The sequence below is a fragment of the Opisthorchis viverrini genome, assembly GCF_000715545.1.
Source record: "Opisthorchis viverrini unplaced genomic scaffold opera_v5_43, whole genome shotgun sequence".
In the NCBI taxonomy this organism is placed as follows: Eukaryota; Metazoa; Platyhelminthes; class Trematoda; order Opisthorchiida; family Opisthorchiidae; genus Opisthorchis; species Opisthorchis viverrini.
This window is the reverse complement of record NW_008751699.1, coordinates 286,917-314,362: the sequence shown is the minus strand read 5'-3', so window position 1 is coordinate 314,362 and position 27,446 is coordinate 286,917. Positions and strand designations below refer to the sequence as shown.

The window sequence follows — 27,446 nt, the reverse complement described above, 5'->3', positions numbered from 1 at the left end:
CCTATTCCCCCCCCCCCCCCCGATAACATCCTGCACCCATTTTCAAAATGTCATCTTGCGAATCTACGCAACCAGTGTGCATAGCTAGACTGGTCTGCGCCCATGCGTGCATTCTAACGTGTATTATAGTCAAATGTGTAATTTTCACCGGCAACTTCCAGGGCGGTAAGACTTAATAACAGCTCTTATCCAAAGCTACAACGGATATGGTGTAGTGGTGAAATCAGACTGATCAATACCACCTCTAGCATATACTTAATGTCAAGACAGTGTCTAGGACAGAACAAAATTTATCTAGGCACCAGATGATGGATACCAAGTGGTTAACCATATAACGTGGGAAAATACGTGTAACCAAGCAAGCACCAGCAAACAGATGTCAAAAGATGAGGGTGCTGTTAAAGCAAAGGATACTAGAATTAAGATGTAATATGGCGTCTATTTATTTTTTGGGTTCCAAGAACATTCTATTTGTCTCAAAAAAATTAGTCCTGCAACTGCAAACACAATCTAAAGAGGATGTCATTTGGTAAACAAAACTCTAGAAGCCCGACCATTCCCCCCTCCATCATGACGGTTCATGTGATAGGAATAGGAGAGACACGTCCAATACCATCGTGTTTTAAATGCTAGGAGTTGGATCGCTCTATACTACGACCAGCACTTGATGCATGAGCTTTCTACGAGAATCAACTATCATGCAGTGAATGATGCTCAGCTTGTTTTCATAGGGCCGAGTTTTGAAGTCTAACTCAACGTTATTGCAGCATTTTCCCCTACAAACACTACGACTGAGGCCTGGGATTTAAGACAGGTTCTGAGTGGTTGAGTCATTGCTAGTGGTTCAACACGTGCCCTCCATCTATAACTACCGAAGAGCTGTTGCCATTATAGGCGTTTCTAGAATTTTAAGCTGAATGCAGAACTACTCCTCTAGGAGGAGACTGTTGAACTATTTCTGGAGTTGCGCAGCAGCTTTCAACAAAACCGGTTTGATAAAATAGTAATTTGTTGTATATGAATTACTGTATTTTGTTTATAGGAAACTGCATCCAATCGCGCTGCCCTTTGCCATCATTTTTTATCTCCAGTAATTGATCCGTGACTCCAATCTTCTTTCACACCAGTGCTCGGATAATTTCGCTTGGTCTTTGTTATTTCAACTGCCTCACATACAAATTTGACGTCTTTGCCTTCTGTTATATTGAGGACATCCAGTCATTAGTCTGAATTACCCAAGAAGTAATATGACACTCAGGCCAACGGCTACAACGTGTCTTGATGTCATTTTGCCCAGCGATGAGACATTACAACAAAACCACAAGAGCGAACAAACTTTTCGGCCATTAGCAATAGTCAATCCTGACTTCAGCCATCAAATACTACTTGGAGGATATATTAAACTGAAATTTCGGAAAATTAAGGACCTGTCTAAGAAAATCCCAGGCTGCGAGGATTCATCCTTTTTGTAGTAAGCTGTCAATATATGATCCCACCAATATTAGGAAAATAGTCTTGGATTCCCTACCTAATTTGACTAAAAGGGTCAGTTTGTGATGCACATATATGTACACATTCCGCGATGTGTTTTTTAGTTGAACGGACTTCTCAAGAAACTCTAAACTAAACTGCAAATTGCTGGGTTTAAGCATGAAATTTGCAGGACGATGGCAGTCTGTTCCACAGTATTCCCTTCTCTTTCATTCTGGTTCGTTCTGCTCAGCTCTACTTTAATTCCCTCTGTGCTGATCAAATCCACTCCTTTCTATACCATTCAGGTCTATTCCGTTTTACGCTATTTTATTCTACTATCACTACTAATATTCTGTTTTACCTTGCCCTGTTCCATTGTTATCCATCATGTCCTACTTCGAACAATTGTGTGAGTGCACCATATCGTACGGTATTCTGTTCCATTACGATTTATCAAATTATGCATCCAAATATATGTCCAGATTTTTTCTCAAACGCATGCATCATTTCACAATGGAGGAGAATTTGTTTGGTAGTGGGACAGATTTTTTGGGAAATAATTGTCCGGGCAGCAGTTATTCCAAAAAGATCATATCCTAATACTATCATCACAAAGTTTGTCGTGATACTTCCAGTTCCCCACGGAACAAAAATGCACGGTTGATGCACAGCCTGTAACCAACCAACAAATGATCACATATCAAGATGGGTTATGGAGAATATGCTTGGTTAAGTAGTCAGATGTGTACCAGATTGAGTGGGAAACTGGGGAAGGTCGCTGACCAGACACGTAAGTTATCGATGAAACAATGTACTCGAAATTCCTACATACGTAATGAAGCATACGCGCTATCATTGGATATAGTCAGCATGAACAATACATTGCTTTCTACGTCCAGGGTAGCCCAATAACTTCTAAAGATGTGCCAGTCAAAAATACGGGTTTGCTTGGCTATGGTCTTCTTTCAACCATGAATACCTTGCAGTTCAAAGAAATCTAAAACCACACATACAGCGAGATCTACCAGAAAGTTAGGCTGCGCGAAGTCGGGCTTGTAACTTAACACCTGGGTAATCATGAGCAAGAGCAGGAACGAAAAAGTTAGTCTGCGATCCTCCCACTTCTCCCTTCAAACAAAAAAATGTTGATAGTTCTTTTGTTCGAAAAGCTACTTGTGGAATTATCACTAATTTCATCGTAGTGGTCGAATGACTGAATACCCAAGTGTGAAACAGTCGGTCCCCTTTAGTCCATTTGAATAATATAGTATAAACACTAAGACTGCGGTATGCCGACAGTGAGTTTATCTTTTCAGTTCTACCACTGAAAATCACAGCACGAAGACATTACCAATAGGAATGAATAGCATTAGGACAGCGGAACGAAACAAAGCGTTTGGTGGTCCAACCATGTTCGGTTACTAATTCCAAGGCTTGTATCGGGGTCTTTTGTGCATACAAACTGGGTCGGATTTGGATGGTCAGCATGGTCTCACTGAAAGCTAGCAATTTCAAATCAATAGTGCGCGATAAAATTCTGAAAGCTCCACTTAGGTTAGTGGATAGTGTCTGTTTGGAAATCAATGAGGCAGGTTCTCGGGTCTCGATCCATTGGTCACCTGCCTCGGACAACCAGGCAACTGTCATGAGACGCATTCATAAAAGCTCTTATCTGTTCTGCGAATCTATATTTCAGTGCAGAAATATGCGAATCAGCGCACAGCATGTAAGCCAGGGAGTTTCGGTGAAATATGTAGAGATTCATTCATCTCCCTAATGAGGACAGGAATAGTTGAGCGTGTGGGCGCATTAGAAGGTTATAGCACGTAGTTTTGGATGTATGCCTGTGGATAGGTGATCTACCTTAAGCTATAGTATGATAAAGGCTTCTCCCGTTTTTGCTGACTAGTGAGGCTCCCAATTCTGCCGAGGCATGCTGTGGACATTAACAAATATTTCTGAGTAGGCTTTAGGAATCACCATCATTTTTAGGGATTGTTATTCCTGAAAACAGTCAGGGGTGTAAATACATCCGGGGTGGTCGAACAAATTGCTCACCAGGCTCTTTAATAAGCCAAAGGAATGGAACTGGACAACTGCAAATTTTGCCCAGTCAATGAGGACTTATTGTAAAATAAAAGCTTAAGATTGGAGCCTGAGCGTCTGGCAGTGACACATTCCGAAAATGCAAGAGTGTCGCAATTTCTCGAGAGTTTACCGGCTTCAAAGCGAGTATTTGATTGGTCATTTAATACTGGAATACGTGGCATGAACCGCATGATCAAAGTACAGTGGCGCTACATCGTGTTTGCGGTTGAGTTACACTTCTGTTCAACCCTTCCTACGGGATAAGTAAGAATTCAGCTGGCGACCAGGATGTTGCTTCCGAACCTTCCGAGTGATTTATTGGAGCAGTTACCGATATTCAGCAGGGTTGAACTAGCCGTATAATGTTTCTAGGAATTTCAGCAAAGAGCGCTCTCCCTTTCAACAGGAAATTCCGTCGCTACTTAGAATATGAAATTACCATACCGCTTGACCAGTAACAGCGAGTGAGCCTGTAATTCGAATCCAACGAAAGTCATTGAAGTGGGAGTTGATATAACAAAACGATGAAAAATACTGTTTCAGCTTCAACTGTGAACGAAAAATGTATGTTGGTGATTATCTTCGACGAACTTGTAGATCATTGTAATCTGCCAATGCCTGAGTTACCCACGGCTTTTTGAGACCAAAGATCTCTCCTTGATTACGAAATTAATATCCTGGAATGATACTAGAAAAGCATGATTCCAAAATTGGACCCACAAGCAATCTGGGTAAGTTTGACTTTGAGTTTCGTTTACAAAGAATCAACCTTTTTCGCGCAGCCAGCACAAAAGGCCGAGCTCTCTTTACCACCTTATTTTTGCCTCAACGCTTGTACAGGTTGCTGTGACTTGGACCGACTGTCACTTGAGAGATGTTCCCGATTATGTTCCAAACAAAACGTCACAAAATTTCCACACCATTTGTTCCGAAGTATTTTGCTTTCGGCGAAGTTGGTCTTATTTTTCAATCCATACGTCCCTATTAGATTTCATCCTCACGTCCTTCCTTGTTGTGACTACAAAACGATTAGTATTCGTTTTCAACAACCCCTCAAATTCTCAAGTGTTTTCTCTCAAGTGGTTGGCAATCTGATCACGTAGTCAGTACGGAAGCACAATAAAGCCGTGCATTGAAAACAAGCCCACTTATTTCAGAGTTGCGTTTTAGACAAAAATGGGTAAAAATATCACCCATATTCGGTTTAAGTGGGCATCATTAGGCTTTTCTTTTCAAGGCTCTGCATTCGTATGTTTTGGGAAGCGTTTTTCAAACTGTCTCAATTACCTTAATGAGTGTGAAGTAGCAACAATATTTCAGATTGTCAGTGTGCAAAAATATTACTAGGTTCGAACCCTATCCTATCGTGCGTCCATATACTACTGACAGACAACAAAGAAGCATAAGCTGACAGCTACTCACTTGTTTCATACATAATGTCCCAAATCACTGAAGATTAATAGAAATTCCACAGTGGGCTTAAAGGCTCACCGACCTTGAAATCTTATGGGCGCAGCTGACAGTAATTTCAATGCGCAAGTATCACAATGGTCTGAACTGTGTGAGTTTGTCTACAGAGACACTAACATCACTAACAACTGTAACACTGTTTGTGGAACCAGGTAACCCAATCTTACAATTTCTGGTCAGTCATTTGAACGAGATCTAAATAGAGTCACTCCATAGAAGACGAACTCATAAGAATTGCTCATTACATAGTTCCTGACGACCTTGCTCTTCGACAGGGAGCGGTTTCGCCGAAGCTCAAAATTACATCTGATTTACTGGTTAGATGAAACCCTTTGACACTTTAAACTTTGCGTCCACCACTTTTGAAGTTCTGTAATCATCGGTCTCCTTGTGACGGGTATGATTGTAAGGACACATCAGATATGCAAAAATTCGGGTTTTGAACAAGCATTTTGATAGAATTTTCATCAAGCTAACATCAACGGAGCGGTGATAGTTCCTTCCACCTCGTGGGCTCGTTCACTTTGTACACGGTGAGATTCAACCTATGGAACAACATTCAGACCGCCAAAATAATGTTTTTATTCTCATTGACTGAATAGAATTGATGAATTAAAGCTAATATCTGTACGGCTTTAAGTTGGGTTGAAAAATACGAGCCAAATAGTCTATCACAGAGAGTTATCTTCTTCACTGCCTGCACCGAGTTCCTTACGGGGACGTAGAATCACGCGTAACTGAGATGACCCTATGTTCCAGAACTTCCATTTATGGTTCAAATCCGATGGGACTACTCCCAAGTAATCTGCTAAACCTGCACAATGAATCCTAACTGTGCGTGTTCCTGGGGTCAACGACATCAATTCGAATAAGCTCAGCTCAGGCCTAATGTCTCCATTTCGAAAAAAACAGCTGAAAATTCGTAAATGAGCAATTACAGGAATCACCGGAATAACTGGAAGTAGATTCAAGACTCCCCACCACAGCTGGTTTACATTTTTTACCGCAGAAGGCAGGATAGCAAAGAGAAATACTAATCATGCAAGTCCAAAACTAAAGTCCACCATACGATGCCCTGGATGAAAACATAAGAGGTAGGTGCAAACCAAAAACACTGCAACGGGCAAGGAAGACACTACCGCTTTGTAATTAATCTGTATACAGTAAGCGCACACCAAGTTAGTATTATAGAAGTGCATTGACTGTTGGGATGGCGTGCCTCGCTGCTAACCACCAGAACCAATTTACTTGATATTGTCCGCATACAAAAGGAGAAGCTACAATTCCAAGAATAAAAACGCTTTTTCAATCTAATGCCAACAAGTATTTAAAGCCAGCATTTTGATTGTGCATTTTTTAATAGTAATTCAAATTCAACAAAGGGTACCTATATAATCGCACTCACGAACAGCGGATTTTTCGTTGCTCATCCGTGGGATTTGTTCTACAGAACCACAGCTTGAAAGAGTATCGAAGCCTCCCAACACAATTACCGATGGCTGCTGATTGGATCGCACTCCAAAGAATCATACCTGTAATTGTGGTTCTCGTCCTTCAAGACAGCTTCCTCATAGACGTACCTTAAAGAACCGTTGTCAGGCTGGTGTCTGAAGCTTCTGACGTAACAAGGATAGTCAACTATTTCTCCTTCTTACACTTCGTCTCACCGTTGTTGATCATTTGGCCAAACAGGTCGAAAACAATCATTCACAGTGCTATTTGCTTTAAACAGCTTTGGCACAACATCTGTGTGTACACTTCCTTGTTTTTGTTTGTCGATAGTGATCGAGCTCTCTATGGCTGCCCGTGGTATCATGTGAAACAATAGCTAACTGCAACTGTAAATACAGTAACAAGTAGCGGGAATGATGAGTTTTTGAGAGGTCCAAAACAACTGGTTATCATCTCACTTATTGTGGCTAGATAAAACCTCGTTCTGTGTGTATACCCACTCTTATTAATGGCATGGGAGAGGTTCGCTAACAAGAAAATCATTCAAAGCAAGGTCGATTGTTACTGACCAAATCACACCATTTGTCATTACAGTTAAACATCTGGCTTGGGAAAGATGATGCTGTAGGACAAAGTTTTATGCGGAAATCAACAAACACCGAGAACCATTCAAATCGACGCTGCCAAAACCTAGTACCTCTCGGTCGGGGTTGCTCAAAATGTGAAGGCATTGACGGAACACTATGCTGAATGAAACCTACTCTGTGAAGTTGAAAAGTATTTTCTGTCAACAGAATACGTACCGATATGACGTATTTTATACCAAATGAAACAGAAGACATCTGCGCAGTACGTTTATTTGAAGAATATGGTTTCAACTTGGACTGAGCTGAGTATCCCCCATGGGAAGTGAGGGAATTTCGCGAATCGCGTACGATATGAGTTCAGGTAGAACATACGTTCGATTGGAAGGAAACTCGCCTAGCTGGCGAACCCGAAGAAGGGCGGAACCGGCTGTCGACTGTCGAAGAGTTCCCAGCACCCTTAAGAGTAGTGGGCTTTCTCAAGTACATATACTACGAAATCTCCAACATCATATCAACTGAAATATGAGGCAGCCTTTTTGCAGCACATTTCGTTGAATAAAGTAGAAGATGCATTTGAGTATCTCGATGAAAGTAATATATTCAGTGATTAAGTTTATCTACTGGATTGATTGTGGTATCTTATGGTAGTTATTATATCTATTGTACGTACATTTTTGGGGGCGGGAGCATCTGGTATTTTGATCGATTCCCAATTTTTTCGCTATCTTTCCGTCGTTAAAAATCGCGGGATTCTCACTCTTGAAGTTTATTCAAAAATATTTTTGAACTTTTCTTGGGGATTAATTCACGGTCGGATCTCAACACTCGTATTTGAGCTTAGCAAAACAGAAGGTATTTTAGGCTATTCCCAATCCTTGAATATTCCCGCAGCACACGTTCAAAGACGAACTGCAGCAGGAAAATCTGTTTTCTGCAACCGATCGTCCGAATAGTACGCCGCAATTTATATGACGTATAGCAGCAGTCTCGAATACAGCATCTAGAGGGAAAAAACAGAACATCACACGTTCGGTGTATCAAGAGAGTTAGGTCTTTGTCAGAGACAGCTGAGGCTGAACTTAAGCCAGCAAAGGTTAGAAGTTCACGCAAATTGCTTTTGAGTGCAGGTTGCAAATGTCTGAGCTACAGATAACAGCCAGATTATCAGAGTAAAATCGATCGACCGGCAGTCGATAGATTAAGGGAAAGAACGCATAAGTTTTGTCCGCAGATTTTACAATGGCATTCACATAATAGATGCTGATTGGGACTTGCATCATCTGAGGAGCGTCAATCGATCGATCACAAATTGTCAGAGTCTAGCCGTTATCTGTAGCAGAGGCACTTGCACTCCATTTGTGAATCCTGACTTTTAGTCTAATCAAAGCCGTCACCTATTGAATTATTTCGGAGCCAGCCATGAGGCGATGATTAGAGTCTTTAGGTACCGAAATATCCTCGTGGTTTGATTCTACCATCAGTACAATTAGACTGTAACAGAGGCATGAAATTTTCATAAAGGAAACTACTCGCAAGGTTGCGGAAAACTCTTCGACAGCCCACGATCGGTTTCGCCCTGCTTGGAGCTCATCACTTAGTTGCAGTCCCCGAGTTTCCGATCATCTTAGGTTCCACTTAAACCAAAATTGGACTCATTTGCAAGCCAATTTGGTTTCAACGTATTCTCTTGTTTATGATATTCTTCAACGAAATGTAGTGGAAAAATGCCGCCTCGTGTTTGGACTCAAGTAGGTCATAAGGCTGACGGAAATTCTGGGACTGCGCCCACTTCATGAGCTACATAAAGGACGAAACTGGTCGTGGGCTGCCCAATACTTATCAGCAAGCTTGTGAGTAGTTTCCTTCGCAAAAACATACTGCAATGTGTCGAATATCGTACCAAGTAGAAATATGAGACGGCCATTTTTACAGCACATCCGGTTGAAGAATATCGTAAACGAGAGATTCAGTTGAGTCTCCCCCCGAAAACCCAGTCAATATGCAAATGAATGTATTTGCATAAAATTTGTTCAAAGTCGAATTAAAACGTAGGAATTTTGATTGTCTTAGCTAGAACATTTTTAAATCTTGCATTTATATCATCCGTTCCACTATCCATTTTTGGGAACCATACCTTTGTTTGATACATGAATTCCTGTTATTCAACGGGGAATTTTAGAGGACTGAACGCACAGCTGACATATTATGATTGGTTTTGCAGCGTTTAGGATTTCATGTCACAGGAGAACTATTCCCTCCGGACTGCTTAACTTATGTCCAGTCATTCTCAGATTTGTCCCGGGACACTTTAGGCGCCTAATGAGATATCCCATAAAAATTAGTGGTCTTAAATTTACAACGCGAAGTTGTCTGAAATCATTGAGAAACTTTTGATTTTTAGTTGCGGATTCTTCCTCTATTCTCTCCAGCAAACTGTTCAACTTGAGGCCACGTTAACGTTTCTTCGTTTGAGTGAAACTCATGCCAAAAGTTTCCGATCAGAAAAAGCCAAAAGATAATTAGACTCGGTCCCTTGGGGGATGAAAAATTTGGCAAGCTAGGCAAACGTCGTTGCCACTGCCGAAAGGCACAAGATGAGATAAGAAGAGATACACTTTAGTTACATACTAAAAAAGGACGCTTACATATAGGAGACGTTGTTGCTCAACTTGGGACGCAAAGAAAAACGAATTAGGCGAATTTCTGAATAAGCTTTTCCCTCGGCTACATAACTTGAGATCAATGAGTATTAGCCTCGGTCATGAATTAAGTTGGGAAGAAACACCTAATATTAGTATCTGGTAGGCATATTCCCGCTAATTTAAGACCGCATTGTGCATTGCTTGTGTTAGGACAAAGTCAAAAGAATTGTTGTAATCTTTTCAAGAAAGGCCATCTTCTCCAATTCGGATGAATTTAATCTGGTCCGGTAAGATTTAGATTCCAGGTAGATTGTTCCCCATCCAGGACTGTTCCTTGTTCAATATACTTCATCAAATTGGCTCTCAGGACGCCAGTTACCACCCCCACAACTATCATCGTAAACCAATCTTTAAGGTTCCGCTACTGCAAACGCATTTGACTAATCAACCACTGTTATTCAGTTCATAAATTCTCACTTCATCTCTCAGGGAATGTGTCTAACTGGTGAGCTCCAAACACGGCGAAGTCGGCTTGTTGGCTTTTTTGGGGGTTTTGAGCAGTCGTTCCAGACTAATTATTTTCCCCCTCTCCCTGTACAGCCTCCTGAAGTTTGATAACCACTTCCTTCACAGTAATTGTCTTGACTGGAAGTCATCACAAGTACGAAGATCCGGCCTCGCCTTGCGAATAGAAGCCTAACCCAACAGCGTAAAATATTCAAAAAAGCTGTGAAGGTCTGAGGAAGTATTTTACTTCGCAAAAAATTGCCAGTTGAAGCTGATTGCTGCAGAATCACCTGTTGGTTTGTTTATCAAGCTGGAAAATTTGATTGCGATCGTCTCAGTACCGAATGAGTTGACGTCAATAGCCGTCCCCTGTAATATTTGTTGATGAGGCGTTTGTAACCAAACCAAAAGTCATCGTCCAAACCAAAAACGACATTATCTTAGTCATCCTGACATCTTAGTCATCATCAACAGTTAACTAGATTTCTGACCACTTTCAAAATGCATAACAAACAACACATTTTAGCGGACACCGTAAACCGTACTTAATCATCTTCTATAGAATGCGTTATGGACCACATCGTAACAGTACTGGATTGGTCAGTGTTTGTTCACGAAAAAACTCCGTTTTACTTGTCTGTCATGAGCTTGTTCATTCAGTTCCCAGAGCCACACGTCCAGAAGTATACGTTTTATCGAAAACAAAAGTTCGTTCACACCGGAAACTTTCTTTCATCCTATCCCCGACCGGAAAAGACAAGAGGGTGTGGATTTAGTGATTGGATATATTCAAAAATTTAGTCGTATTGTTTATCTTTTTTACGTCTACTGACAACTCACTCTGCGTTGAATATGAGCATGAATCCAACGGAAATACTGTGACGATCATTTTCTTCTTCATTTATCGGTGGTGACGCTTCCACTAGACAGACGTGTCAGAAGGGACGCATCGTGATGAAATCGAGTTCGGTTTTCGGGTAGAACGGAAGAATAGACCCCAGAACTTATACCATTTCAAAACATTTGTGTCTTCACCATCCTCCCCATCTTAATCGAAGTAGCCAGCAACCCCTTCTGCAATCAAAATCGCACCAAGATGGCAGCTTATTCAAATCTTCAAACACAGATGGATTAGCTAACCGATGTCAGAGGCGTTCGTGCCGTCAGTTTCTATACAGATCGTCTGACTGAGTGGTAAATGATATTCGACGTGGGTTAGACCTAGGTCCCCCTATCTGTCCCATTCTTTGATCTCATCTTAGTGAAATAATTGACATGGTTATACGGCAGCGATACACCAGTTTTCTCCTCTGGTGTTGTCGCCAGTGATGATGATGACGACGAAATCGTTCGACGACTGATGCGTTTTTGCCTTCTTTACTCTTCCACCAAATCTTCCCCCCATCCAATAAAAAACCTAGATGAACAGGGTTAACATTGATTGATATTATTCACAAATGCACTCTGCGACAGGTCAAGCAATAATCATTTATAGAGAAGAAATAATCAGCACCTGGAATTCTGCGAAATTTATTATGCTCGGGGATGTTAAACATCCTGCACTGTTTATCCTCGTCCAATAATCCACCTAACCAGCACATCCTGTTGAGCCACATCTAATCCAACAAACGTAATGCTACATTAAAAATACGCGTTTTAGGGTTTTGGGATCCATTCGTAATAGATTACTTTACAATAACATCTTAGCATTCAGCTGTTATCCGCCAGCTGGAGGGGACCACCTGCATATGAACTCACTTTGCATCGAAAATCGATTGTTGACTTGAACAAAGGCGACAGCGAGCAAGCTCTCTTGCATGCGAAGGATTCCGAAGCTAGTTAAGCTATTTGCTTGCATCAGCAACCTAACCAGCACTTCTGATGTTGCTCTTATTGCTGAAAACTGCGTGTCCATCGTGGCTATCCCCACCCAAATTTTCTGTCCAAATTCAGTTTCAGGGGGTTTGCGGTATATTTATCGTTCATCCTCAGTGTTCCCCCCGTATGTATGGACTCACCAGAATAATTACGCCAGGACAGGGGGCAACTGTTCAAACGCGAGATGAACAAAAATTCAACCTACTCATGAGTAGCACGACACAAATGGAGCATTTCGAATGCTGCCGGAGTAACAAGTCACGTTTCCCAACCGCAGGATGAAGGCGACATTCTGCCCATAAAAGCGCGTTTCTTACAGGGATGCAGGGATGGCTTAATTAGTCCTACCTTTCCTCTCGTCAGTGATATATTTTTTCTCATTGGTGGAACTGTAGGACCGTTAAGCTGACTAAACTCAGCGCAATTCAGGACACCTTTCCCCTTGGCATGTGAAACATGCGGCGCTCCACAAGCTCCTGAATATCATGTGCTCTTTCCATTCGTTGACTTTCAGCTGAGTTCACCTGAAGGCCCTCGAAAATTCCCTTCGATAAAATGCTGCTTGGCGATGATGCTCACCATTTTCCAACTTCAGACCGAGACCCTTTTGGTTGATTAAATGTGTAAGCACTTGCGGAGAACGAGGGTTAGTAGGGCATACGGTCCTAATTTTCTAGCTCCCATTATGCTAAAGGAGGTTCTGAAGGATCATTTCCCCCTACTGACCGAACTATTCACAGTGTACTTGCATCTGAAAAATATTCCTCTGTTTGGAGTCAGTTTCTTTACAACCAAACTCAAAGTTCTGCCAGGTTCAGACCAGTCACGATATTGTTCAATTTCTTTGGAAAGATAAGTTCGAGGAAATCTGTGGCGGTTCCAACATACAAAGCGAATTGCGACTCGCATACAACAAATCCAATTCACGCTTAATTTTGCAGCTTTCTTTGTTCACAGAATTGTCTCGATATTTAACGAAAGGAGAAATTGTCAGTTTGCTTTCTGGACTATATAATCACATTTGCAAGTTTGTTCGGGGGGTTCCGACAGTCTCAGCGACAAAGGCTAGAAAATGTAATCGGTGGGTAAAGCATCGGCCGAATACAAATTTCTACTCAGTTGTTTGACTTCTGATCTATTGAATTCGAAACAGTTCAAAACAACTTAAGAAATGGTCACCCCATCGACTGGTCATACCAAAATCTGTCAGCGCGCCGATAAAAATGCATGACAAAGTTTAGTTCCCTTTTTAGCAACCAGCGCCATCGCTCCCAAAAAACGATCAAACACCGCGTCGGTACAATCCAACCGGACGGAGCAAGTTAAATCCATGTTCCTTGAAGTAGGAAAGCTCAATTTCTACTATGAGAAACTCAAACATCCCCCAATCTTATTTTAACTTTTCCACCATCGTCGGCCTTCTCCCAGCTACATTGCAACTAAATTTCTCTCATATTTTAAGGCAAATTACTATATTCTGCTTGTTAGATAATTTAAGATCTTACTTCAGTGATGTGGGCTTGACAGAGACATACCATTTTGCTTTATCACTTGCTGCTATTAGAATGCATGTGATACGTAATGTAAAAGCATTTCACTCATCACTTGTGCGACAAGAGTTCCGAGACCATTTCAACATCACGTATAACTTCATGATTGAAGCTACTATCCAGCTGTACATCAGCCCGGTGAAATAGTACTGTCTCTTTATTCTGTTCGTCTATTAGTGGATCCGGAGCTAGTACAGGTCATCCTAGGGATTGATTCGCTCGTTAACCATCCGTCACGAAAGGCATTTCTTTTATACCACTCTCATACGTACCACGCAATTTAAATTGATGTCTTCTCCACTCAGGAGATTCATTCCTGGGGTGACTTGATGTTTCTCCTTGCTGCATTCATAATGATAAAAACCCAAAAATTTGAACTTGGTACAAAGGGATGAAGGGCAGTACGAAGTGATCCGATGCTACCGATGCGATCTTTCACTCAGGATGAGATCAACGCGAGCCTCTATATGCTTGAGTGAGGACGCAGAAACATCAAGCTGTGAAATCATGCCGATGTTTCTCATGCAGCCTTCCAGGGTTTCCGTCTAGATTGTCCAAGTGACAGCTTGAGACGTAGCCACCTCATTTTTCAGTGGACGAGAACTAGACGCCACTTCATCTAACTTTCACCTCAAAGATTTGTTTTAGTAAGCTGAGGTGGTTGGGTGGCAGCAAAGCCCCAATGCTGAACGTTTGTGTTGCTGTCACAATTGATGCCATAATTCTCTAGCCCATCATTCGACTGTAGTGATCAATATGGTAACGACAGTCACTACAGCTCAGATGTCATATAGGGTGATGGTCACTTGGCTACCTGGGATACGTCGTAGGAGGTACAAATACACAACGATGGCACAGTGCACACTGTAAGCACCCAGCCTGATGCCATCACGTAATGAATGATGTTGCATAGTTGTGTCGTAGTTTGATATCGGGGGACCGAATTCCAGACAGGACGATTTAAGACACCAGACAAAAGGTTTGGAGCGAATTCCCAAGCGCAAGACAGCAATGGTGACGTAAAATTACCAGGAAGGACTAGCTACCAGGGAACAAGTAGCTCCAAGAGAGTAAGTTCTCTGGTTTAAGCCGCCAAGTGACTGCAGATGGTAGATGTTCTCCAGAATGGTTCAGTAGGCCAATTAAACATGACAAAACAAGCCATTCCCACAGATTTCGGAGCGTCAATTCGCGGAGTTCCGTAGGATTTCCTATGGTTTACCACGAAGTTCAACCGCAGCACTGCTTTTGCGCATGGACCTCGTGGAACCTTAAGCAAGCAAAGGGTCTGAGGTACTTACAAATCGTCCATGCATGTACGACATAAGATTAGAAGTACAAAGGTGAGTCTGAATGAATGACGTCTTGGTCATTGAGTCATGCTTAAAGCCCTGACCTCGTTTTCGCTTTATGAAGATGGATCATAGAATCAGCATATCAATCTTCTGATATGTGGTTTACTTCATCGGAACCTGCTACTCTAGGTCGGATTCCAAATACTGAACTGTCTTGCCATTTTTGGAGATTTGGGTTCAAACTGAATCAAAATATTTGTTACACTGGAATTTCTACCCGAGTAACTGCTAGAACAAACGCGGTTTGTCGTCGACACTCATATGAGTTGATGTTAGCCAAAACTCAGCCATGCAGAACTTTCGCTGTGAGAATTTTGGACTTCCTCAATCCAGCATTCGTACTGCAAGTCACTTCAATCTGTCGAAAAGCCAAGAGGTGCTCCATACCTGTTTCAGTCTTATTGGGAACCACCTAATGAGTCTCCAGGAAGATTCAAACCAGCAACCTCATGGGTAGTAGTTCAAGGCCAAACTGTTCGCCAACGAGCCACCGACCAGTAAGCTGACTGGCTCATCCTTACACAACGGAATTTCCATTAAAAAACCCTACTGTCTCCATACTATCGACAAATTACAACTAGATCAAAAAGTATTCACATGAGTGGACTTTCACCGAAGTCGTCACTTGAAGGGCTGATCAACACGCGACCACATGATTTGAATTATGTGGCTGAAGCATGAGAAGCACTACCTCCGACCTAGGCGCGAGTTAATCACACGGCTAACCAATTGTCCGCAGCTGGATGAGAGGGGGTGCAAGTTCATATCGCCATGGAATTTTCAGATACACGCTGCTGACAATTATCAACAAGAATGAAACAGCCGTATGGCACTTCCCTGAACAGTTTAGTTCCAGCTACTAAATGGAACACCTATATACGAATATAGTGACTGAGGATCTCGGGAGTGATTTTTCCAGTGTGGGACGACTAAAAACACCAAACATTCGTACCAGGAACGCTTAAGATTCAGTCTAGCGGAACAGAAGCTGAAATATCTCGCATCCACGTCCGCCGTCAAATGGATCAGGGCCCCAATCAATAGGGTATTGCATCACACGGTAAATAAACGGGATAACGAACCCGCTGGAGGATTGTAGACCCCTCGACCACAACGATTTTTCGTTGTGGACCACCGAGTGTGGGTAAGTGGCTCGCGGTAGACGCATTCTGACTGTCAACGAATCAGACAATTGACGAGAACCGGGGACGTTATGGTAACCTCGGTAGTACGATAACAAGAAGTCGATTTATTGTTCTGTAGTGACCCGGATTCCAGGAGATTAATTCGAAAGTTGACGTGAACCAATGTCGAGTGTTAACTCTTGTTTATGCTTAGAAAACCGTACTAAACCAAACACTGTTGAAGCAAAGGGGTAAAAGCAAGGGTCCTCGCAGTATGAGCTAAAGGATGAAAAAAGGGTAGAGACCCATGTGGCAAGGTCTACCTGCTTGCACTAACCGAGGGGGACGAAAAATCGAGCAAACGCCTCCAAGGATGGGTTGGTCCTTACCTAGTTTTGACATGGCTCCCAAAGGAGAGCCATTTAGCCAAACGAGGTGAGTTCTGTCGTGACAGAATTTTACGAACGCAGGATGTTTGGCAAACACTGGGGCTTGTGTTGCTTTAATCTTATCATGTTGCACCTAAAGGCTTCAAGTGGATGGTGGGCTTATCTGGTTGCGAGCCAGCAAGTGGTTGGCATTATTCTCGTAACTTTCGCATCACGTTAGAGTGGAATGGTCCCCGCACAGTCGTATATCATCCAAAGTGTTTGGACCATAGGATCAAATTCGATCAGTTCACTTCATATGGGGACGGGAAGTTTCAGTTTTCATCTAGTACTTGAGTCTATCGGACTTACCATAGGGTTGTAGGAATGGGGAAAAAGCACCAGCCGCCAACCTTGAAGCACTCGTCACACAGAAGTTACCCGATTTTGAGAATTCATCCAGTAGTCACCCGGAGCGTTAGTCATGTGAATTTATAAAGAATAGATAATTTACGCACAACCACTAACCCACCGCTACGCACCCCAATAACGCACCTCGATTGGTGGTGAAACGTTTGCAACCAAATTGCCCAGCTCAGCGAGTAAGCCAACGACCGAGTTTAACTGTCTGTTTAACACATGTCTGCAGGTGCGAAAATAAACTAGGCGGAACAGCAGTAAAACACTAGGAAGTCGAAATCATCACCGCAACCGTATCACACTAACTGACTCGCTTTGGACATGGTATCCTTAGGTACGAAAATACAGTGAGACAAGTCAAATTGGTGTGCAAATGAGTATAGTTCGTGAAATTTCGATTCAACTAGAACATAAGGTTGACGAAAACTCGGGGATAAAGCCTACCTGATGAGCCTCAAGAAGGACAAAACCGGTCGTGGGCTGGCGAAGAGTTTTCAGCAATCTTGTGAGTAGTTTCCTTTATGAAAATATACTGCGATATCTCGAATATCGTGCCAACTGAATCGTGAGGCGGCCTGTGTGCAGCATATTCAGTTGCAGAATATCACAAACGAGAGATTCAGTTGAGTCTCTCGTGAAAACCAAATTGATTTGCAAATCATGTATTTCTCGACTGCGTCTACCTGATGAGCCCTAAAAAGGGCGAAACCGTTCGTGGGCTACTGAAGAGTTTTCAGCAACCTTGTGAGTAGTTTCTCTCGGGGAAAATGAAACCCATTTTGGATGCCACTAATAGCTGCCTCCACTTTTGAACTCGGCTTTCCCACGAGCCATGATTATTCGTTATTTATGCTGTGTGCACTAGGACCATTTTCTCAACGTAATCTTCTGCTAAAAAACTCAATTTCGTTAGTCACCACCAAGAAGGAGATTTGCAGCTACTGTGATTTATTCATCTGTCCGAAAGAAAGCCGGCGTCTGGTGTTTTCAACGAACAAGCATATTCAACCCACTGCAGTGAACCAACCACGACATGTAGCACACGACAGAGGACGTGGAATGCGGCATGTTTAACTGCTTCCTTCTAGTTGCCTTCACTAACAAGGAGACATTCATGGCTGATAGGAAGTATACGCTGGTCGCTTGAAACAACATTCCAGGCAGTGATAACGTACTGGGTAACACTGGATACGGAAATAAAACCAATCACACACCAGAGCAGAATTGACTAGAGTACGGCCCCAGACAGTAGTGAACTAGACGAAAGAAATAGGGTATCACCACATACGTCTGTACGATGAAAACATCATCAAAGTTCCAGAATATAGGTGGACAAAAATAGCAACATTCGTCACCATATACAAATGATAAAGGGGAGAAATTAGCATCAATGAACAGAGAAAGCACTCGACACAATAAACAGCATAAGGTTTTGCGCGTCGACCGACCGACGTAACGGTCCCGTCTAATTCTGACCGGTTGTCAACACAATGTCCGAGATCAGTGGCCGACACGATCTCGTGGAATTAGCCGGAGATCACCACCATGCTTCAGGAAAACATCACCTGGAGGATAAAAGGACAGTAATTCATTAGATATCGCACTCAACTCTCGATCGGTTGAGATACCAGGCGATTATGAATGCAATAAACGCACAAAATCTCGAAGGTAGTGAAATTCAAAATCGCTTGGTCAAAAGGGAGTCTTGTGTGACCAAATAACACGCTCAGTTAGACAACTGTTCGAGAGAAGGGAGTTGCAGATCAGCAGAGCAGATTCGCCTGTAGGCAAATTGAGCCGGTAGTTGGTACATCTAACCAGTTCAGCTGAGAAGGTCTGACATTACGTTGGTCAATGGGTAGAAGTCTGATAAACAGTCCCATTATCCTTCAGGTTAGGAGGTGGAGCGTGTGACAAGCTGTTCTATAAAAACGGCAACCTAGTTGGATTTCTCACCAAATACCGCTGTCTTGCAGAGGCGCCTTTGGGCCAAAGACTTTGGTTGAGGGATCTAACCGTTTTCCTGGGCACTTCGGTAGTAGTACAATCATGAAAAAACTAAAAATAGTCTCATGCCACATGGGCAATAGCGTCGTGCCACCAGCCCAGTCGCCTTAATTACTGCATACAGCAGGGCGGGTAAGCGAAAACAGGCTACTGCTGAAGCCTCCCTTCCTTCTCTTCCACATACTTTTTCTTCCCTCTCTCCCCATTCCATTAATAACTCTCTCCTTGTAGTTCCCGCACTCAGGACTGATGACTCCGTTCTTCCTGAATCGGTTTTACAAGCAATATCTGTGCGTTATCCGGTACTGACACCCTAAGACAGGTAAAAATCAATCTTAAAGTGCGGGCACCCAGTCCATCTGCTTGTTTTCAATGTTCACACTCCAGAACAAGCAGGAAAAGCTGTTCTTGTCCTCACGGTGGGTTCGCTTGATATTGACGTGTGCTGTGTATTAGAAACAAGAATTTAAGATACAAGTACAGTGGTTGGAGATAACTGCCATATCAATCTCCACTTGCTTCCAGCTGCGTACCTCTGAAGATCCCGAGGCTTCTGCGGCAGGATGGGCTGGGGTTGGTATCGCCGTCAATCACCGGGCAGGAGGATCCTTGCTTGGGTGGATATACGTTGACAGTTGCCTCTGTGCGATTCGTCTGGCAACGTCTGTGAAGAAATCTCATAAGCGGGAGATTGATAGCTGTCTGTTTATCATGTCCACCTACGTTCCAACCGACTGTAGCTCTGGAACGGTCAAAGACAAGTTTTATGACGGTCTGAATGCCCTGTTGCAACGAGATACAATCATCATCGTCATCATCATTGTCAGCTGTAATAACCGCGTACTCGTCGTACAGTGGTTGCAGCTGTCGCAGTTTCGTTCACCGATGATTTGGGGGCGGGGTGGTAAGTAGCTGCGCAAGCGTACAAGCTTCTTGAGGTCAGAATGCGCAAGTGGGTAGGCTTAGCGCATGAAACTCATATGGATTGGACTCAGAATGTACAGACAATGGCGAACGATCGCCTCAGCTATGTGCTGACCTCAGGCTATTTTTATGCAGTCCTAGCTTCCGAAATAGGCGAAATAGCCTCCGACCACATGGTGCCCTCCAACAGCGTGCCAGCTGCTAACTCAAATTGATCACATCGCCATCAATTACCGGTGGTTCGGATCAATCACTGACTACCGTTCGTTCCGGAACACATCTGTGAATTCGGACCAAGCGCTCGTCGAGAGTCACTTGTACCTTTGTGGTTTAGGGGGTACGGACAGGTTGCTTAGACGCCGAGAGACTGGGAGATCCGAAAGCTATAGAATTCGTCAGAAATCGCTTTCTAGAGTCTCTTTCAACTGCTCCACCATGCTGGAACAACAACGCCACATATTTTCACAGTGGTTGGAAGTTTTGTCAGTGGTGGGGTGCTACTAACCCCACTCAAGCACTGGACATCAAACGGAACATTGGAACTGTCCAAATCTCGGGGAAATATCCCGCCTGCCCGAAAATAATTTGGCCCGACGAATTACCAGACGTCAAGTGAAAGTGAGCATGTGCACCGACTGCGAAGCCTGGTAGACACGAAAGGTCAAGGAAATGGAAGAGGCCCAGAAAGTCGAAAATGCTTGAAGACCATTCCAGCTGATCCGTACAACCAGCCCCCGGAAACCACCTATGAGCGAAACCATCAAGTATCAAACAAGAGCGACCATCTTGAATACAGAATAACGCTTCAACCACTGGGCTGAATATTTGCAATAACAATTCTCGTGTGCACCGGCTGCCATTCATTTGTATCCTACAGCTGAATTAGAATCCTGAACTGTGAACCTGGAACCCACTAAAACCTCGACTACATACGTTCTCTCAAGCGCTACCGAGCTCCTGGTTCGAATAACCTCCAATACCTATTGTCCAAAGATAAGGCAAGGTATTCAGTCAGCGCATGTCTGGTCGGCGCACCTGTATTTTGGAAAAGGAGACTCTCCCAGACGAGTGGGGAGAATCGGTGAGTGGATCTGGGATGTGCGCGCGACATCGCTATCGTCTTCGAAGAAGAGAAGGTACAGTTGTTTTCGGAAGGACGCACCAAAGGTCTTTTTTACGCCCTTTGCACCCACAAAATTTAACGTGAAGCTCCTGAACATGTAGGCACTGAGCAAGCCACTCACAATTTAAACAGAGGTCCTCGACGTTATGTAGCGTTGTAGAGTGACAGATGAGGTCAATGCACGAATCTGCAAGGCTCGGGTCGCGTTTGCTAATTGGAGACAACTATGGCGTCAGAGCGGCATATCCCTGAACCTCAAGGGACGTGTGAATCAGGATACAGTACGGGCTGTAAGAAGTGGCCTGTTCGAGTAGCGGAACTAAGACATTTCCGGATCATCAACAATCGTTGTCTCAGAACCATAACTCGTGTAGGTTGGTGTCCGCGAATCTGCAACGAGGCATTTAGAAAGTGAGTTTTCGGTTGTGCAACGGGAACTTCCATTGAAGAACGTGTCCAGCATAGGAAGCTGCGTTGGATGGGACAGGTGAAGAGAAGCTATTTTCCGTCCCCAGTTCAGAGTGGCGGAAGCAGGGAGGTGGCAAAATCTTGACCCAGTAGAGTGGTATAAGAGATAAAGAAGCGTTTAGACATTATCGGTGCTACTCGTTGTCCAAGATGGAGACCGCGTGATCCTCACTGCGCCTCGGTATAGACGCTGTGTGGGTGCTAATCGATATCAATGGTGTTATTGTTATCAGTTTTTTACCGGGATTGCCCGAATGAGTGTCTCGAAATGTAGGCGCCCGGGAATGATTGTTGTAAGCTAGCAATAAGTCTCCTCCCTGACCACTTTTAATCCTTTCTTCACAATGAGGCTTTCAAATAAATCATAAATGTTCGGCACTGAAGCATCAGTGGTGAATCCTGAAGTTGGGTTGTCGATGGTGATGATGCGCTTTAGAGCTAAATCACTTCATATACTTCGATGGTATTCAGTAAGATCCATTATTTTCAGAGAAAGGATCTCGCACAAGGTACCGAAAATTAAGGTATATGCTTACAGCGGCTCGCTGTCATCTGACAGAAATACGTAACGCGGCTCTTCACGGTTATACTGTCTTCCGCCAAGTGTGCCGAAGATAGAGTTTTCCGTACCTTAGGGCCGAAAGTAAAGTTTTCAAGCTCTACCTCAGTACTGTAGCTTGTTTTATTCCCAGTCTTTTTGGTAACACATTCGTTTGGACGGACGCTTCATAATGCAAAAAACAGCACATCAAGCCTGATTACAGTACGTTATCCAAGTGGGAGCACAATCATAAGCCCGTGAGTAAATGGCTGGTGAAGAAATGCCGCTAGCCTTGCGTCCTGTAGCTTGCCAAGCTTGCATTCTACCCATGTAAATTGTGTTACCGAAAATGAGAGATTCTCGCTTAGGGATTTCGGATGTATTTATTAACATTCATATAAAACTAAGGCGATCTGCCGCTAACGTCAGAGAGAGCGGAGATGTATTTGGGGCCTGTTTTATGGACTTCGACATTTTCTACTTTGTCCATCGAAAAGTCTTGACGATCCGAAAGCGAGCCAGTTTACCTGTCACACACCTATTCCCGGACCTGAAGGCAGTAAATCCGGCCCCGTATCGTCTGGTTCCTTCCCATCCTAAGAAATCAGGTCGCTAGTGAATTAGGTGGCCATCCATATCACTTCCGGATCATCACGGAAACTCTGTGGTTCTTGGCTTTTCAGTGCAGGTAGGCTTCACTTAAGGGGTGGAATCTCCAGTAAAATTCCCAAATCTCACCACTAGCAATCTATAAGTAGTTCAGAGAAATAAAATTCAACCGATGAGTAGAACTTCCACCTAACTCGTCAATCGGGGAGCCAGTAAACACGCGTGACCCCGTGATGTGAGTTCAGTGGGTGAAAATGAGCGGTACCACATTCTGTCTAGATTCGAGCCAATCACATCTCTGATCAGCCCCTTGTGGCCAAATGGTTAGGAGTTCAAACTACCGCCGGGAGATCACGGGTTTGAGAGTTACTTGGGATGTGCGCCGCTGATGGTACTTAATGAGGATGAAAGTTGTACAGTGATTCTCGGCTTTCTAGCATAGACTGGTTTCACATATAGGACAGTACCTTTATTACAACGAGTCAATGCTACACCATTCGTTTTGGGCACAAGAGGAAAAGTAGTAACTTTGGAAAATCATGCTTAGAGCAAGAAGTGGCTAATAATGCAGCGCTGTACACTTGATCCTAATATCATTCTTTCGATTCTTTTGGGTTTGAGAGACTTCTACAAAGCAACAGGCTGACTTACCCGCAGTTTGTTGTGGATTGATTCCAATCCCATCATCCGTAATAATAGCACTAGTGGCAGGGGGGACAGAAAACTGTAGAGAAAAGGGTAAAGAAAAGTGTGGACACACTCCACTACTGTATTTTATGAACATCTGAATTCAAATACACTATACACTATGGCATCTGATCCCTGAAAGTCAACTTTTGATGAGGCAGGAATTTAGTTCAACATGTACTGTACTATTTGACGTTTCTCCGAAACTCGACAAAAACCTAGTTCGCTTGTAAAGGACGGCCTACACAAGAGTGCGAAAAAGATCAACTGGTCCGGAAAACAAAGATAGTGTAGTGGAGAAAAACCTGTACGAGGATCTCCAGTGATACAAAAATACTTACTTCCTCGGCTGCAAACTTAAGTACAGCAGTGAATGGTGCGGTATCTGGGACTTTCAACCTATGGAGTACCAATGTGTTAAGTAAATTCAGCTTACACTTTGAAGGGGAGAGATGGATCAGACGTTAGGGTGATTTTGAAGGATATTTTAGACCTTAGCAAAGAAATAAAGACGGTACATCAGAAAACCTACATAGTGAGTGAGTTCCTCGACAAAATTGGTATGTGTACAGAAGGCAGAATCAACGAATGCAGCACAGCTGGAAAGTAGAACAGATGCATTATTAAGACCAACACTGAGGGAAAACGCCGACTGGTAAAGAACACTATTCGACCGCCCCAAGTACTCCACGGACTTTTCGGTAAGTGGATTCGCGCTCTAACCACTGAACCATTTGGTCCAAGCATAGTCTGCCTGAACAAGTTCGACAACACCATGGTGAGAATGACTGCTATGCTGTCGAGAAATTCAGTGCAGCGAGAATTTGGGTAGGACCTTACTCGGTGTGACATGTCACCATACGCCTTTGAGACAGCCCTGCTTGAAGCCATTCTGGAAGGCGGCACGATGCAAAACAAGTCTCTTCCTAATCGTACGACACCCGGCCAGTTCCACGACATATCGGACCTTCTCCTCTCCTTGATCCCTTCCGATACTCGTGGTCTGTTCTCCGTGCATCCAGTTGAAGCAGGCAGCATTTCCTTCCTGTGAGCTAGGTGTGCACCAATGCCTGGTTAAGAGCAACTTTGGGGAAACTTCCCAACTTAATTCGGTCACTAGAAAAAAGACTGGAACATCCCCACTCATTCTAATATCGAAGACGCGCCGGTACCATATTGATCAAAAGTCGATAGTCTTGTTGGGGCACATGCTCCTTCTTCCGGAAGGACATGCGTTCTCCAAAGGACCACCCTGGGTTAGTTATGAAGTGCCAGGTACGATCACTGATGAGGAAGAGATGCAATCTCTGAGATCCAAAAAGGTCCAACCTGATGACCGTCTCTGCACCAAATTAAAGCAAAACACTCGACCTTCGAGCTACACCTTCAGTAGCGCATCCTAAGAAACTGTTTTCTTACCGGAAAAGGTGTAAAACCCAAATCCGGAATATCTGCGTAATCCCTACGTAATCGAAAATGATACTCCATGGCGATGGTGCAAAACATGAGCGCGTAGTTTCCCGAAATTCGTCAGTGTATACTTTGGAGACCGATATGCCTGGACTTTTGTCATCCTGCACAACTGTTCCTCACAAAGACATTGACACTGATCGCCGATCGGTCAACAAGTGTGAGATTCCAGCTCTTCTCCTAATGAAATGCAGCCCTTACTTCTGAAAGTTAGTCCAATCCATCACACTCTCCGCCTCCCTCTGGGTGTTAGACGTCTTCCAACCATCCAGAAAACCAGTATAAGTCGATTTCCGAGAAAGTGGGTCAGATTACTACAGATCGATGTGTTTAACACCGCCCTGGAGATTGTGAAACATGCTGTACAACCGTATTAGGAATGCATTTTTGCCTACATTACCGTTGAATACGACCTCCAAAAGACCGTTCATGTAGCTCAAACATCCTATTTGCGAGGGACAGAGGTGCGCGAAATGGGCACGGTGTTGTATATTTGCTCTGTTTTTGGTGCGCGAAGCACGTTGTTGTATATTTGCTCTGTTTTTCAAACGTTTCATCATTTATTGCTAAATAACTTTCTTCCGTTTTCAGCTCTCTCTCACAAAGTTTTGGATGAATAAAGCCTAGCTTTCGGGCCCTCAGTCTTTTCCATTGTCATTCTGATTGTCGTTGCACTCCGACCCTCGCCGTACACAACAATTTATTCACCCAAAAAAAGTTTTCTTCGAACAATGGATCGATTCTTACGTCCTGAACGATTCGATACCGACCCCAATACTCAAGACTCGGCAGATACCTGGGAGCGTTGGTTTCGTCCTTTCACAAACTTCCTAGAGTCAATCGGTTCTCATTCACCACATACACTGAAAACCTTGTTCAATTACGTCTCCCCTAGTGTTGACCGATTCATCAAAGACTGCAAAGACTATGAATCAGCCATCGAAACCTTGCGAGAAATTTACGTACAGTCAAAAAATGAAGTTTTTGCACGGCATCTTTTGAACACTTGTAAAGAGGACGGAGCTCAGAACCTTGATCAGTTTGTGCAGAAGCTTCGCTGTTTATTGCCAGACTGCCGCTTTACAGCCGTCAGTGCAGAACAGCATACCGATGAAGCGTTGCGAGATGCGTTTATTAGCGGACTTTATTCCAATACTATACGCCAGAGACTGCTGGAACATAAGTCGCTGGATTTTAAAACCGCGTACGACCATGCAAAGTCCCTCGAACTAGCGCAAAAACAGTCGTTGTCGTTTTTGCCGAACACTCAACTTCCCTGTGCCACCGTATCGAACGACCCGCCAAAGTCCCCACGTTCTCAAACGTCATCGCACGAGCAGGCGACTGCTGCCAGTGTGGGGTCTTCATGTTTCTTCTGTGGCTATGCTCGTCACCCGAGATATAAATGCCCCGCTAAAGATGCGACCTGCAAAAACTGTGGGAAGAAAGGGCATTTTCAAAAGGTATGCAGATCTACTGGTCCGCGGAACACCTCATCTGTTTCAAGTGCGCTATCTTGCGTCACTGCAGCGGCTCCTGAGTGTCTAAAAGAAGCAGTCACCGATGTGAAAGCCAATGGTGTCCCGCTTCGAGCTCTTGTTGATACTGGTAGCTCAGAAAGTTTCATTTCCGAAAAGGTAGTCCGTCGTAACAAGTGGTCTGTACTACCATCGTCATCTGAGATAACTTTGGCATCTATCCAGCACAAAAGCTTTACTCTTGGACATTGCTTTTTAACGTTGCAACACAAACAAAACAAGTATCCCTCTTTCAGGTTTTCAGTATTACGTGACCTCTGTGCAGATATTTTGCTAGGGCATGACTTTCTTAAGCTTCATAAGTCCCTGGAAATCTCATTCAACGGTGACAAACCTTCTTTTTCCCTTTGTGGCCTAATTGCTGCCAAAATTGAACCTCCCACTTTGTTCGAGCATATTGACCCAAGGTGCAAGCCAATCGCCATAAAGTCCAGGCGACATTCTGCAGACGACGAGGCCTTCATTGCTTCTGAAGTAAAGCGTTTACTTGACCAACACATCATTGAACCCTCGAAGTCCCCATGGAGAGCGCAAGTGCTCGTCACGACAAATGAACGACAGAAGAAGCGAATGGTGGTTGACTATAGTCAAACTATAAACCGATTTACGCAACTGGACGCTTATCCGCTCCCCAGACTTGAAGATTTAAGTACTAAAATAGCTCAATATCGTATTTTCAGCACGCTTGATCTTGAAAGTGCGTATTATCAGATACCCATTAAAGAAAGCGACAGAATCTACACGGCTTTTGAGGCTTGCAACAACCTCTATCAGTTCCGTCGAATACCTTTCGGAGTAACGAATGGGGTAGCCTGTTTTCAAAGGGTAATGGATGACATAATACGCGCCGAACAACTTACCGGGACATATGCGTATGTGGATAATGTTACCATTTGTGGAAAGAATCAAGAAGAACATGATCGAAACCTCCAGCTTTTCCTCACCGTAGCACAAAAGTACGGCCTTCAGTTAAATCACGATAAAAGCACGATTTCCACCACTAAGCTCAGACTCCTCGGCTATGAAATTACTGAAGGTATCATCAAACCAGACCCTGAACGCTTCAAGGTATTGCAAGAACTGCCCGTTCCGAACGACATCAAGTCTCAACAACGAGTGGTAGGATTGTTCGCGTACTATTCTCGTTGGATAAGCCGTTTCTCGG

General features: G+C 43.6%; 3 protein-coding genes across 3 annotated transcripts; 1 reads left to right on the top strand and 2 right to left on the bottom strand.

Annotated features, from left to right (window-relative positions):
- Positions 1-3,088: 3,088 nt before the first annotated feature.
- On the bottom strand, positions 3,089-12,205 carry T265_03137 (hypothetical protein; the record flags this gene model as incomplete). Its single annotated transcript, XM_009167550.1, has 6 exons — positions 3,089-3,158; positions 5,378-5,503; positions 6,525-6,611; positions 7,918-8,070; positions 8,837-8,947; positions 12,150-12,205. The coding sequence occupies 6 exons, from the start codon at positions 12,203-12,205 to the stop codon at positions 3,089-3,091; spliced, it is 603 nt and encodes a 200-aa protein (XP_009165814.1).
- A 5,737-nt stretch (positions 12,206-17,942) lies between these two features.
- Positions 17,943-24,420, bottom strand: T265_03136 (hypothetical protein; the record flags this gene model as incomplete). Its single annotated transcript, XM_009167549.1, has 4 exons — positions 17,943-18,479; positions 23,238-23,310; positions 23,615-23,672; positions 24,215-24,420. 4 exons carry the CDS (start codon positions 24,418-24,420, stop codon positions 18,415-18,417), a joined length of 402 nt encoding a protein of 133 aa, XP_009165813.1.
- On the top strand, positions 24,124-24,324 carry T265_03135 (hypothetical protein; the record flags this gene model as incomplete). Its single annotated transcript, XM_009167548.1, has 1 exon — positions 24,124-24,324. One exon carries the CDS (start codon positions 24,124-24,126, stop codon positions 24,322-24,324), a length of 201 nt encoding a protein of 66 aa, XP_009165812.1.
- Positions 24,421-27,446: the final 3,026 nt, after the last annotated feature.